A 13460-nucleotide genomic window follows, 5' to 3' on the forward strand; every position below is an offset into this window, starting at 1 on the left:
GACCTTCTGATTGTTTCAAATCCTCACCAGGTCCTCTATGAAGTCACAGTTGTGACTGGAGACATCGAAAGCGGTGGTACCGATGCCGGTATTTTCATGACTGTCTTTGGATCCAATGGGAGCACTGAGGAATTGCAGCTGGAAAAAAATGGAGACAGGTACAGTAACTTTGTAATTTTTGTTGCTTAGAAGTGGAGTGACAACAGATTCTGGTGTCAAGTCAAGAAGAACTTGCTGCTTTGATCATGCTCTCACTGAAACACAAACTTCCATTGACTTTATAGATTCAGAACTGGGCCCCTTGTAAGTATTAGTGCAATGTATTTAGCAGGGCAGAGAAAAGGAGAGCCCTGTGTATCCAGGGAAACCATTCTTTGTCATTTGTAGTTTTGTTTAACCTGTTCCTCTGTTGCTTTAGAGATAAGCATTGTGAACAAAAATATGAATCATGAAGTCCTGCATCAGCTCCAAGAGGAACCATGGAAATTGCATGAAACCACAAGTGCAAATTCTGCAAAACGCATATTTTGTGGAAAAATAAGTAATTTGATTTAAACATTATTTAATGGGAATGCATAATGAAAGAAAGACAAACCAGCATGCACACGCCTGCCTTGGGAAGTGCCTGTGATGGGAAGGTGCTCACTCTCCTCCGTCTGCTCCTCCCGTTTGCTGAGCTGGCCAGATGTCAGCCAGCTTGGTCCAGAAGCCATGCGAGGGATGCCAGGGCCTGAGATGGTAAGCTGAGGGCCCTTATGAGAAGAGGGATTCTTAGCTCGGGCTCTGTGCCATGCTAATGTAACCGCACGGTTTTGGAACTGGAGGTGTCTTGTCTGCAGCTGGCACACGTGGTGACATATGTCTGCCCAGATGTGGCCTTACGGTGCAGAGAGAGATGGAAATGGGCTGTGAGCTGAGTGGAGTGCTGCACTGCATGCTCTGATTTTACTAAAGAGGTGAAATCTCATGTTTTCTTCAGCCGAAACAACTAACACTGTAACCCTAGCCTGATGCCAGCACTTCTGGAAGCCAAAAAAACCCACATGGCACTGATCCATTTCATAACACTTTCCTGTTCCTTTCTAGCACATCCCTTGTTACAGAAAGTTTTGGCACGCTCAAGAATGAACATGGCACTAACCATCTTTTAGAGACAGGCTTCATCAGGCTTAAATTTAATTAATTGACTACCTCTGATCTTATTCAGCAAATCATCTACAGACCACCAGGAGGGCTGGGGCATTTGGCCACGTGGTTTGAGCTCAGCTTGCTGAGGTGGTGCTGAACTCTACCCCCAGACTCCAGACGATGCAGTTCCTCTGCCTCAGCTTTATGTATCACATACAGGCTGGATAATTGAAGATAAGGTTCCCTGCACAGAGGTGTTTGCTCAGGGGATGCGTTAGTTGCAGCTGTGGTAGTAGAGTGGGTCTCTGGGCAAGCGTGTTCAGCCAAGCTTAAAACCTTCGTGTATTTAGTTAGTAACAAACACAAGCCCTGTTTGCTCTGAAAAAAAAAATGTAGCAGAGGTGCCGCTGACTAAAATCTCCATGAGAAACATGGCTGAGTCATAAAGAAAACCATAGCTCTTGGCCCTGCTCCCCATCACATCAACGTGTGGGGCAATGCACCTGGGTTACCAGCATGCCTGGCTATCAGTAACATCCCCCTACCAAGACCCCAGGCAATCCCAAACTGAGCTGTCTTCCAGTATTTTAAGCCCAACTTTCAATTCTAATAGGTGGGAAAATGGACCACAACTGTTTGTATTTAAAAGTAAAGAGCCTTCACATCAGGGTACGTCAACCAAAAATCTCTAAAAGACGCCAAGACATTTGAGAGGCATAAGAGACATAAGAGAGTGATTGCAGCTTTGCTCCACCTGGCTAGGCAAGCAATATACCTAAACTATGTGGTCTGTAAAGAACCATCACATTTGTCTATATGGGTCGGATGGATAATCACTGGTATAAGGATATGAAAACACAACAAAGGAGAGCCACACACATGGTGCCTTATTAGCTGCTTGGATTGTCTTCTGCAAGTGGTTGAAAACTCATTGGGGCTGTATAAAGAAGGACATGTAAAACACACCTATTAATACGTTAATCTCCCCAGAATGTTGTGCTATTCTTTGGAGATGTACTGGCACATCTCTGCTAGCTGGAGGCACTCTGTATCACACCCCTAACTCTGCAGAGCACACCCATGTGCCCAAATACACACACTGCCTGTTTCCACACCACTGCCACCAGTCTTCATCCTGCTGTTAACAACACAGGCTTCCCCAGCTCTTGTTTTGCATGGAAATCTCTCCAGCCTTTGTGCCAGCAGTGAGGGATGGGTGAGAGCCACTGCAACCAAATGGTAAAAGGCACTTCGTCTTTATTGGGGCCATCCAGTGCCAATTCACTCACAGCAACTTAGTGCATTACGAAGAACCGTTTGTCTAACCTGTTGCAGATTTAAGGCAATTTTAGCTACATTACTGTTATTGCCAAGACCTCCGGGCAATAGAAATATTTATAAGTGCAGTCATGGGTAGGGAGGCTTAATGAAATTCCTCAGATAAATGCTTCAGTGTCCTGGAAGAGGAATAGTGGCAGTCAGCTTGTCTGGGTACTTGTTCCCTTCTAATTTTTTTTCAGGCTTATTTTCATATTCCTATAAATTAAGGGTAGCAAAGAGCTGTTGGATCACCCAGCTTGTCACATTAGCAATTGCTTCCCTCTCATACAATGACTTCTTGGAAGTAGCAGGTGAGTATCAGCCTTACAAACTATAAACAGGGCATTTACTGAAGATAAATAATGGTTTCTTTTGCTAATAGACTGTTTACCTTAGAGTTATTCAGCCTGGAAAGGATCAGAGTGAGAGACTTCTATGAAGCTTTGTAGGTGATAGTGATTGTAATGAAAACTGATCATAGGATCACGGTATAATTCAGCCTGGAAGGGTCACACCTTTTTCTTAAATAGATGTGGAAAACAATCCAGTCCAGGCACAAAAGGACATTCTCTTTCTCATAGTGAGACAGGCTGTCTTGGTATCCGGTACCACAGAAAGACAAATAACAAGAGAGGGGAGTTTTTCAAAGAGCAAACATAACCCTTAATAACTAGAAATGGACTGGGACCAAAACACCCTATCCAAATGCCTCTGGGAGTGCAGGGAAAGCAATGCCTGGATGAAAACTGAGAGGCTCGAGCCAATCCCTATTGTTAACATCTGCAGCTATGCAGGCTCAGATAATGGTGTGAGGATAATCACATTCATGCTGCAGGGTGTAATCTGAGCAGAGATTGGTAAAGAAATGTTTTTGTTTTTTCTTTTTTTTTTTTTTTTTCTGTGTCCTGGCACTGCACAACTAAAGGATGTTGAGTATGTTGCCAGGAATGAGGTACTGTTTTTATGGATTGTCTGTATTATGGTAGTGACCACAGTTTGCAGAGATCTCCCCAAACCCCTCAGCAGACTCAGGTAACTCACTCACAAGGAGAAGTTTGCACAAAGGAACATCAACAGAGAGTGGTGCTTGGTAGTGCTTGGTGGTAGCCTGGTGCTGCTTGGTAGACCCCCTGGATTTGGCTGCCCTTCTGTTTAGCAAAGGCTGAATTTCCATCTCCAAGACCACACGAGGTCTGCCAGAGTATTTGAGGGCAAAACTAGAAGATTCACTTGCTCTGAACAGAGTAATATTGAGCCTGAGGCAACACTTTCACTGGAGCAAGGGTTTCTTCCTAGAACCATTGATGCTGAGGGAGGTAAGGTGGCTGCAGTCCTAGCCAGTGTAATATTTTTTTCAAGAAGCATATGTTAGCTGTTTTTTTTTTTTCCTGCTTTCTGCTGATTGCTATGGATGAGCAGTTCCTACACATCCTTGTGCCTATATACAGCAGCCAAGTATAGGGTAAGATCTTTCATGCAATGTTACACAAACCCACCCTGGTTCTTAGCAAAGACGGAGCTCATTTACAAATCCAAATTCCCCAAATTCAGGATGGACCGTTTTGGCTCCTTTCTAACACAATTTGCCTGCACTTACTAAACTTAGGCTTTGCACTCCGACTTGCAATCAGGTTGCCGTATTTAGCTGAGCTGCAGCAACTGTCTATCACCGCAGCGAATGCAAAGTTATGTGCTGCGTCTTAGCGAAAGATTAAGCTGAATTGCTTTGCCTTCTAGTTGGGATGGGCTAAGGGCAGGCACGTGGGCAGGTGCCAGGAGGAAAGTGTTGTGCAGAAACCTGACTGTGAGTCTCTATTGTTCTGGTTACAAACGGGGTGATAATGTATACCACAGGCTGCCTGGAACAACTCCAGGTGCCTTGTATGGGCTTGATTTTCCAAGGGAGGAGGAATCCCTGACAAACCTGCACTGAGTTGTCCTGCCAAAACCACAGTAGCTAGTGATGGCAATAAAGTGGACTCATAAACTTTTAACCTGAGGCTGTTGGCAAGGTGCGAGTTGCAGCACGGATAGGGGATCGAGACGCAGCGATGCTGCAAAGCAGCGGGAAATCTCCTCAGTGTTTCAATCCCTCCAGGTTTGAGCGAGGCCAAGAGGACAGTTTCATTATGGAGATCGCCGATATCGCACCCCTCAGGAAGATGAGGATCCGGTTAGATGGGAAGGGGACTCGCCCGCACTGGTTCCTGGAAAGGGTAATGCACTTCACATTGCGCGTCTCTCTGCAGTCTGCTTGTGTCAAAGCCTCTCAGCCTTTGAGAAAGAGGAGAACGGCAGCGATCAACTCACTTATATTCATTTCCTACATTTTCCCATTTGGTTTCTCATCTTTTTTTCCTGCAGAAATTGAGTCAAAAAAGAAGAGAGCGAGGGCAAAAGCTGTGTTGTAAAGCTTTACCACAGTCTCTGCTGTTAGATCTCACTCTCTGCAAGAGACTTCGCTTGCCACCCAGGGCGCCTGCAATATTTTCTGGACCCAGGGATGTAACCTCAGCTCCTGCAGACTCCTGCCATGCTCTGACCCCCTGGGAGAGTGGATTTCCCTCTTCCAGACAGAGACAGCGAGCGTGGGCCTGGGCTGAGCGGGACATTTCCAAATAATCCATCCTTTCAAGTGAAGCATGCCGTCTCTCCCCATCCCTTCTCCCTCCAGCACACAGGCAGATTTATTTATTTTCTTGTTCATACAAGTCAGGTGTCATTTTCTTCTTGCATTTTGAATAGAGTGTGCAAAGTATCTCTCACCATTTCCGTCAATTGTATTTTTCCATAGTGTCTTATCTTGCACAGAAGCACAGTGCTTGCCTTTATCTTCCCCACCAAACCACCAGCTTCTTGTAAAGATCACTTACACTCAGACAGCTAAATGTAGATTACTTTTTATGGGTCCCTATAATTGTATTTCTAAGATAGAGCTGGAGTGATGTGCCGATTCCACACCATCAGATGTCACTGAGGGAGAAACACACCTCTGCCATGTTTATTTAGCACATTTTTTCTGGAGTAGGTATCCTGCTGGATTCCTGTACCTTATCTTTTTTATGAGAATAGGTTAAGACCCCATAGCTTAACCCATGGCCAGAAAGAATAGCACATGATTTTTTTATTCTGTCCTTTACTCTTTTCAACTAGTCTGAAGCCGTCCTTCTTTCTCCCATAATTAGTGTGTTTCTAAACACTGGTCCTAGGTAGACACCAGTTTCCAGTGAAGTGGTGAACTGCTCTTCACCTCCATTAGCATGGGTGATGGAAAACCATTTCTGTCATGCAGTGCCTTTTTTACTTGAGCATTGTCACTTTTCTCAGCAGCTCTTGTGCAGCTTTCCAAAGCATTAGACCTCCAGCATATATCTTCAGAATAGATGCCACGGAAACACATTTTTTCTTTCTGTGCCTAAGGAATAAGTCAATCTGTTCCCTGATTTGATTCAGTCATCTTGGTCAAACTTCCTTTGCCAGTTCCCTGATACTTTCCCCTAAGTTTTATAAATCATATACATATAAAATGAAATAAAATAAAGCTTATCCATCCAGAGACATTCCAGATCTTGCAGTCATGAATTAGCAATAGCTCAAACACGAGGGACGGTGACACCTTTAGTGGCAGATAGCACCTTCCCATCTTCCTGTTGTCAGCTCTGTCCAGTTTCCCAGCCTGATGGACTGTCCCACCCAAAGCAAGGTTTTCCCAGGGAAGTGGGCAAAAAGATCTCTCATTTGGACTCATCTGATGGGCTTACAGCCTTCTAATAACTCTACAGAAGCAACAGGCAGATCATGTGTGCAACTCTTTGAGACAAGATTTTTAGAATCTTTTGAAAATTGTACCCGTAGTTTCTATTTTTCTCAGGGAAACAGAGCATGGGGGATCTTCTAACTCCAGTGATACATAGACAACTTTATTTATTAGTTTTCTCACCCACTTTCCTGGCAGAGGTAAACATAACATTTGCATTTCCAGGCAGAGTGAGGACAGCAGTGCTCTGGAAGAGGGGAGTAAGGATTTGTGTTCTCTGATTTGTATTCCAGCCTTAAAAACTTATGTAGCCTGGTGTGACATGAAAACTGATCTGAGCCCATTTCCATTTCTGTCAAAAGTGCATATTAAAACTGCATAATGAAATACTTGTGGGGGTAGTGCTAAACTCTCAGACAGATGGTTCACAGTTAGTGCTAACTAGCACAGTGAAACGAGAAGCTAGATTAAGCCATCAACCCCGTAATTAACCATTTGTTGCTCCATTTAACTACAGCATATTCTCAGTTTCCTTGTTCTATTAAAATAACAATAAATTATATTTTTAATTCTCTTCGGTCCTTTTTTAAACTGTTGCTGGTCATAATTGATACTGCTTTTAGTTTACCAGAAATAGAAATGCATAAATACCAATTAAAATGCATGAATTATCAATGATGTTATACACAGCCAAAAGATTCAATTTACAAGTATGGAAGCAGTCTTTTTTTTTTCTTGTCTAGATAAAATACATCGAAATTTCATTCAGAATCTCAGCAAAGTAATGAACTTGGTGCCAAAGATTCAAACTGCCTCAAAATGGCAATAAGTTTTACATGCTGCTACCTGATCCTTTAGAGGGAACATTTGATTAGTGATGCGTTCAGCCAGAATGAATATTACTGATAATTGCTATGCACAGAAAGATATACCAAAAACCCTCTAAAGCTGAGCAACACTTTCAGATCTCACCACTGCTGGAAGAGTCATAGAGTTTGGATATTTTCCTCTGACCTAATGTTGAATCTCGTGTTCCTCCACATCAAGCTACCATGACACTGTTCTGTATTTCTGAAAAATCAGAGAATAGAATGACAGAATAGTTTGGGTTGGAAGGGACCTTCAAAGGCCATCCAGCCCAACCCCCTGCCACGAGCAGGGACATCTTCAGCTCGATCAGGTTGCTCAGAGCCCCGTCCAACCTGGCCTGGGCTGTTCCCAGGGATGGGGCATCCACCACCTCTCTGGGCAACCTGGGCCAGCGTCTCACCACCATCATCATAAACATATTGTGGCTTCTAATTAGGAAACTTAACTAAATTCATGCTTTGGAAACCTCCTCCTGGGATATCCAGTTCCTCCGTCCACATGACGATTTCGTCTGCTGCCCAGTGTCTTAGATATGAAGTAGAAAAGCTAGAAATAAGAAGGGATGAAAGCTGTCTGAGTGAAATAACAGGAATTGTGAGGCTTGAATTCTGCAGAGTTGCTTCCCTCAGAATTTTAATGTTACTTTGTGCTGTCAAAGCCAGGCAGATAAGAAGCTGCCTTAATGAAGCACTAATTACATTGCATTCAAACGTCACAAATAATCCTGAATGTGGGGCTCGGTCTTTATTCAGTTCTTTTTCCTTTATAGAAAGGAGATGAAGAGAACTTGAGACAATTCATTATGTAGCTGAAGCTGTTATTCTTTCCAACAGAGCAAAGTCTTTTTGTTTTATAGTCAGAAGACTCTGTTTTTAAGTGAAGACTAATGACGTCCAACAGAATCATAAAAACCTGTGGCTGAGTCTTTAAAGATTAATTCCAGGATGTATGTATTTTGGTGTTAGTGGGGTGTGAGCCCCTACAGAGGCAAATCACATGATCAGACGTGTCAAACCTTTCTGTTACAGCATACAGTGCACAATTAATTTCAAGTTACCAGTTTAAAGTTCATGTCAGCTACAATATTTGCTCAGCTACAAAGCAAGTTATCAACATTTAATTCATACACACTGCTCCCGTTTTCTTTTCATTGTTTGTGGGTGTTCTACAGCCCAGTTAAAATCCATGCATAATTAGTGATAAAGTTTGAGCTTCAAAGCACACAGGATATTCACAGAAAGTTCTAGATATCCACAGAAAGTTCTAGATATCCTAAAAAATTTTTAGATGAAATGTAAAGTAGGAGTCTCATTGCCAAGCGGTAGCTAATTTTTCTGAGAGGAACAGACAGAAAATAAAAATAGTCTCAGCTCAGCTCCCTGAGATAACTTTCTTGACCCTCATGATCCACATCAAAATCCTGCATCATCCTGTGTGTGTGGTGCAACACCCACAAACATCTTGTAGGATGGGATTCATTTTGTGTTATTTTAGTTATTGAAAAAGCTATGTTCAGCTTTCACCTCTTCTAACAAATTATTTAGGCCTCCTCTGCAGTCAGCACAGAGAGAGAGATCCGAGAGAGGGAGAGATGGCTTGAACAGCTGTTTACCTGACCCCAGCTTGGGTGGGATGCAGTGCTTCCCTGGTGGCACCCAGCTCCCAGCACTGACCATAGAGAGGGCCGACACGGTGCATTTTGGGCTGGACGCTCAGCGTTTAGATGGTTCAGGTCAGGTAAACGACGTACCCACGTTGTGACTGAGCCATCAGCCTGCCAGGGGTTTCCTGCTCCCTCCATGTACTGTGGCCTCACCTGAGCAAACGGAGCTCGTACAATTAATCTCCTTCTCCTGTCTGCTCCTCTCTGGAGCACCATCCCAGAATGAGATAGCGGAGGCAGCTCGCTCTACCTGTGCTAGCTGCTCACACGAAGCTGCTTACTGATGGAATCACTCACCCTGGGTGAGGGGCTGGGGGTGGAAAGAGAGAGCATTTTTCTCCAGCAGTTTTAATAGCCAGACGGTTTTCCCCAGACAGCATCTGGAGTGTCGGGCATGGGGTGGTTATTTGTGAAAGGTCTGATCTCTCCGCCTGCGAGTACACTCCAGCTGGCAACTCTAATCTGTTTCTACCCCCCTGCTGCTTTCCTGACATTTCCCTGTAAGCTTTTCTCAGGACATTTTGTGACTAACAGAGCCCCTGTCACTCCCGAGCAGGGTAGAGGTGGAGTTGGCTGAATGTTTTCCAGCAAAGAGTTTATGCACCAAGGGAAAAAAAAGCCAGACATTTTCAGTCAACCTGAGATTATTCACGATTCAAATTTGCAAATTTTAGCCAAAGAAAAGTTTCCAGGTTGGAATCTGAAGAGGATGTAGAGATCATCCACACATCCTTGAGAGGGGAGACTTCCTTCAAGTTTGTGTCCCAACAGAGGGGGGCACCAGGCGGTGTGGTGGAGACCTGATTTCTGCTTGGTTCAAAGCAAGGATCTGATTCAACTTCTGACTCACAGTGCAGTTCTCTGACCACAAAGTAATAGTGTCAACGGCTGTGAATAAGCAGCTTTTTAGAAAAATGGGATAGCTTCAACAGCCCCAAATGTCCTGTACCTCTGTGATGAAGGTGCTCTGTTACAGAAACCTGCTTAACATCAGGCAGAGAAAAAACCCCAGATGAGTGTCCTACCCAAGGAACGGTACAATGCACAAATAGCATGGCCACTGCTTCAGCTTTGGTGTAGTTACTGCCCTCTTTAAAATAGTTTTTTATAACCTAGAGCAATGTTCTTTTGAACTGCTAAAGGCTCTGGCAAATATTGGTTGGGGTCACATGCAGTTTGAGGAGAGAATTTGAGCACATTTTATCTCAAGATAAGTTTTATAAGTTTCTTAGGCTGCTATATGAGAGTAGGGCAGAAGGTCATGAAGATAGTCAGGGTGCTGAAGCATAGAACATACTGGGAAAGGCTAAGGTAAATGGAGTTTTTAAGCTTTGAGAAGAAAAGGCTAAGGTGTAATCTAATTGCAGTATTCTGTTGCTTAAAAATAGGTTACAGAAACCATCCATCTAGTCCCTTCTCAGAGGTGAACAGTGAAAAAGCATGAGGCAATGGACACAAGTTGCAACAAGGGAAATCCTGATCAGATATAAGTAAAAAATATCTTCCCAGTGAGATTTATGCAGCCCTAGAATGAAGCCCACAGTGCTGGAGGAATCCCCACCCCTGAAGATTTTAAAAATTCATTTGGGCATGGGAGGTAGCCCTCCTTGGAGCAGGAGGTGTGACAAAACACCTCCAGGTGTCCCTTTTAACTTAACATCTTTCATGACTCCATGATTCATTTCTTCTTAATAACATCACACTTCTTTGGTGCTTCTGGGCTCATGCTTACATGGTCTTTGCAGAGACACTGCAAAGAGAGTGAAAGACACTGTTTCTTGATGTACTGCTTCAGTCAGGTGTGGTATCTGTTTCAGCTAAATGGCAAGAAAAATGGTAATTTGCAGCCCTGTCTCCTCCCTTCCCTCCAACTCCCCTAACTGAGTGAGAATTTACTGCTAGGTTTTTGCTGTAGGTAGGTGTAATGCTTTTCTCCCAATAGACTGATGCTGCACCAAGCCCAGATTCAACACAACACATAAAGGTGGGTATTTTGTTAGGTGTTTGTTGGAGTAACTCACTGGCTTGTTCTAAATAGGTTTCTATTCTGTTCTTATCACCACAACATCTAAACTCCTTTCCATGACACATTAGACAGTGTGACTAATATCTGTTGTATACTGTTTGTTCTGTCACCTTTTCCCAGAGGGAGAAGAGTGTGAAGCACTAAGTTTTGCTGGCCTAATTTTATCTTGTGTATTGTTTTAACCTGTTTGGGGTTGGTGTCCATGTCTCTACAATGATTGCTGTGTGTTTGCACAGAGGAGGCAGGCAAAAGAAAGATACTGTGTACTTCAATGAGACACAATGAGGTTTTCAAATAACTCACTGCTTCTCTGTCTTCAGACTTAAGTCCATACTGACTTCCAGGAAAGTTCTGACTCTCTTAGAGTCTGTAACTTATATCAGAGGAGCAAACTGCTTCCTTTGCTTTACCCCATGGTTGAAAATGTCCAATATTATGAAGACCATTTCTCAGACAAGTCACCACAGCAAATACTGTCCCTAGCAGAGAACTCTGTTTATCCCAAGAGAGCTCAATACAGGTTTTGAATCTATGACCAAGCTCTACCCACATCCTACCATGCTGTGCACTTTATAGGTTTGGTCTTTGCCCTTGTTCGAATGGTAGTTGACGTTTAGCTGAAGATTTTTCCCTTATTTTGGCTCTTCACAGATCACCCTGAAGAATCTGACTAATCAAGAAGTGGCCACATTTACTTATGGTGAATGGTTGTCAAAGCTGAAAAATGACAGTGGAAGTCTTGAGTGTGAGATGCCAGCTATCATAAATGATGAGCAGATGATGGAAGACACGACATACACTCTTCAGGTTAAAACCAGTGATGTTGGAGGCAAGTCCATGGTGGTTATTTTATGATTTTCAAGTATGAAGTTTGATTTTTAGCAACGGAAAACATCTCCTGCTTAATTTGAAATGATGTTTTTAAAAGTATAATTTAGTCCTACAATGCTGGATCACCTCTATTTTGGCTGGATGTTTGTCATAACAGTTACTCTGTGGGATTCATCCTCATCTGAGCACTGGGCATACAATATTTAGACACATAGACTAGATTTGACTCCTCACTGCTTCCTCTGAAGGCAACTTAACAGAAGCTATTGCCAAGCCACGTTGTAATGAACAGGAGCTCCCATTTTCTTTTTGGTCAGGTCAGGGCCATCCACATAGGATGGAAAGAATGTTATGGCCAAAGCTGATGGTCTCCAGGATTTTAATCAACACTATCTACTTTGGCCAAAGAAAAGAGCAATAATTCACCCTCCTTTTCAAAGTGTTTTGAGACCATTTATCCCTGGCTGTGAAAAATCATCCCTAAATGCACACCAGACAGAAAAGGTGGAACAGAGTATAGAGAAAGCGGCAGAGTGTCAAGAGCCAAGGAATGGAATTTCTATGTCACTTCCTGGGATCACTGCCTGTTTTCATGAGAACTTCTGTCAGGCTGCTGAATGAAAGCTGCAACCACATACAAGCTGCCTCATGACAAAATGGGGCAAGCTAGAGATTATCTTGCAGACACCTTATTTGAAAAGTTGACCCTCAAAGGGGATTCTGCCACACCAGTGCACATAATCACCTCCTGATCTCTACCTCTATTTTGTTTTTTTCCCCTGAATTTACCAGTGGTAATTTATTCAGCTTGTGAGGTTTGATCTTAGAATATAAAAATTCCCCTGGCAGAGTGTCTTTGTGCCACCTCACCATTTGTTATCTACATATCTGCTCTGCCTGCTGCTTGTCTGAAAAACATGTAGTGAAATACAAAAAACAAAAGAGAGAGAGGAAGATTTGTTTATGTATCTGGCAACCCATCTAGTATAATGGTAGATCTTTCTGTGACCTTTTTGTGAAATCCAGCCCTAACTCACAAAGGCGATTGAAATAAATAGAAACGAGAGGAGAATAGAAGATGACAGAAACAGCAGACAGATCTGCCCTTCCCATTGAATGAAGGATGACGGGTATTAATGATGAAACATTTTATTTCATTATGAACAGTGACAACCAGTAGGAAAGAGCAGATTACAAAAAGGTTTCAGAGAGTCTGTTTATGATTAGATCACACAGCACACTGACAAAATGCTGAACTTTATCCAGCTTATCTAAAGAGGGTACAAGTCATGATCCATCTCTCCTCTTTGATCATTATGTATTCCATGATTACTCCTGGTTGGAGCAATTCAGGAAGAAAGACGTTTTATCCTTGATGGTTAGTTTAAACATGTTATATCATCTCTTGCCACACTGACATTGTCTAGGGACAACAATTCTCCACAATGAATAGAATCAGATGTGTTTATTTCTAGATATAAAGTTTTTCTCTGCAATAGCTTTCAACTTTCCAGTTCACCAGAGGTATTGAAACAAACAAAAAAATAAAATGTAGGGTAGGATTCATCTCACCTATTTGTCACTCTCAAAAGAATTATACTTGTGATTTTAATCCTAGTCTAGACTATCTCTCGCCAATTCACCTGGGAAAGGAGTCCTGATCAGTGGTCTGGATCATCCTCTGGAGTGTCTCTGTTACTCTGTCTTCATCATATTCAGACACAGACAGTACAATTAAGTTAGGCTAGATGGCTAAAGTTAGGGAAAATGAATCCCACAAAAATGACTTGCAGCAAACTAGAAAGCAGCAGTCATTTCCTTCCCACCATACACACATGTTTAACATCAGTCCTGTTTTACTTTTT

The 13460-nt window shown here is 42.8% G+C and overlaps 1 protein-coding gene across 1 annotated transcript in view; it reads left to right on the forward strand.

Annotated features, from left to right (window-relative positions):
* Positions 1–13460, forward strand: part of LOXHD1 (lipoxygenase homology PLAT domains 1) — a 118487-nt gene that overhangs the window by 82342 nt on the left and 22685 nt on the right. Inside the window, exons 32-34 of the mRNA XM_033011102.2 lie at positions 31–158; positions 4547–4664; positions 11416–11593. Coding sequence (XP_032866993.2) covers positions 31–158; positions 4547–4664; positions 11416–11593 — 424 coding nt within the window. The remainder of the gene's footprint in view (positions 1–30; positions 159–4546; positions 4665–11415; positions 11594–13460) is intronic.

This window comes from Tyto alba, unplaced genomic scaffold (assembly GCF_018691265.1).
Source record: "Tyto alba isolate M040663 unplaced genomic scaffold, T.alba_DEE_v4.0 Super-Scaffold_42, whole genome shotgun sequence".
Classification (NCBI taxonomy): Eukaryota; Metazoa; Chordata; class Aves; order Strigiformes; family Tytonidae; genus Tyto; species Tyto alba.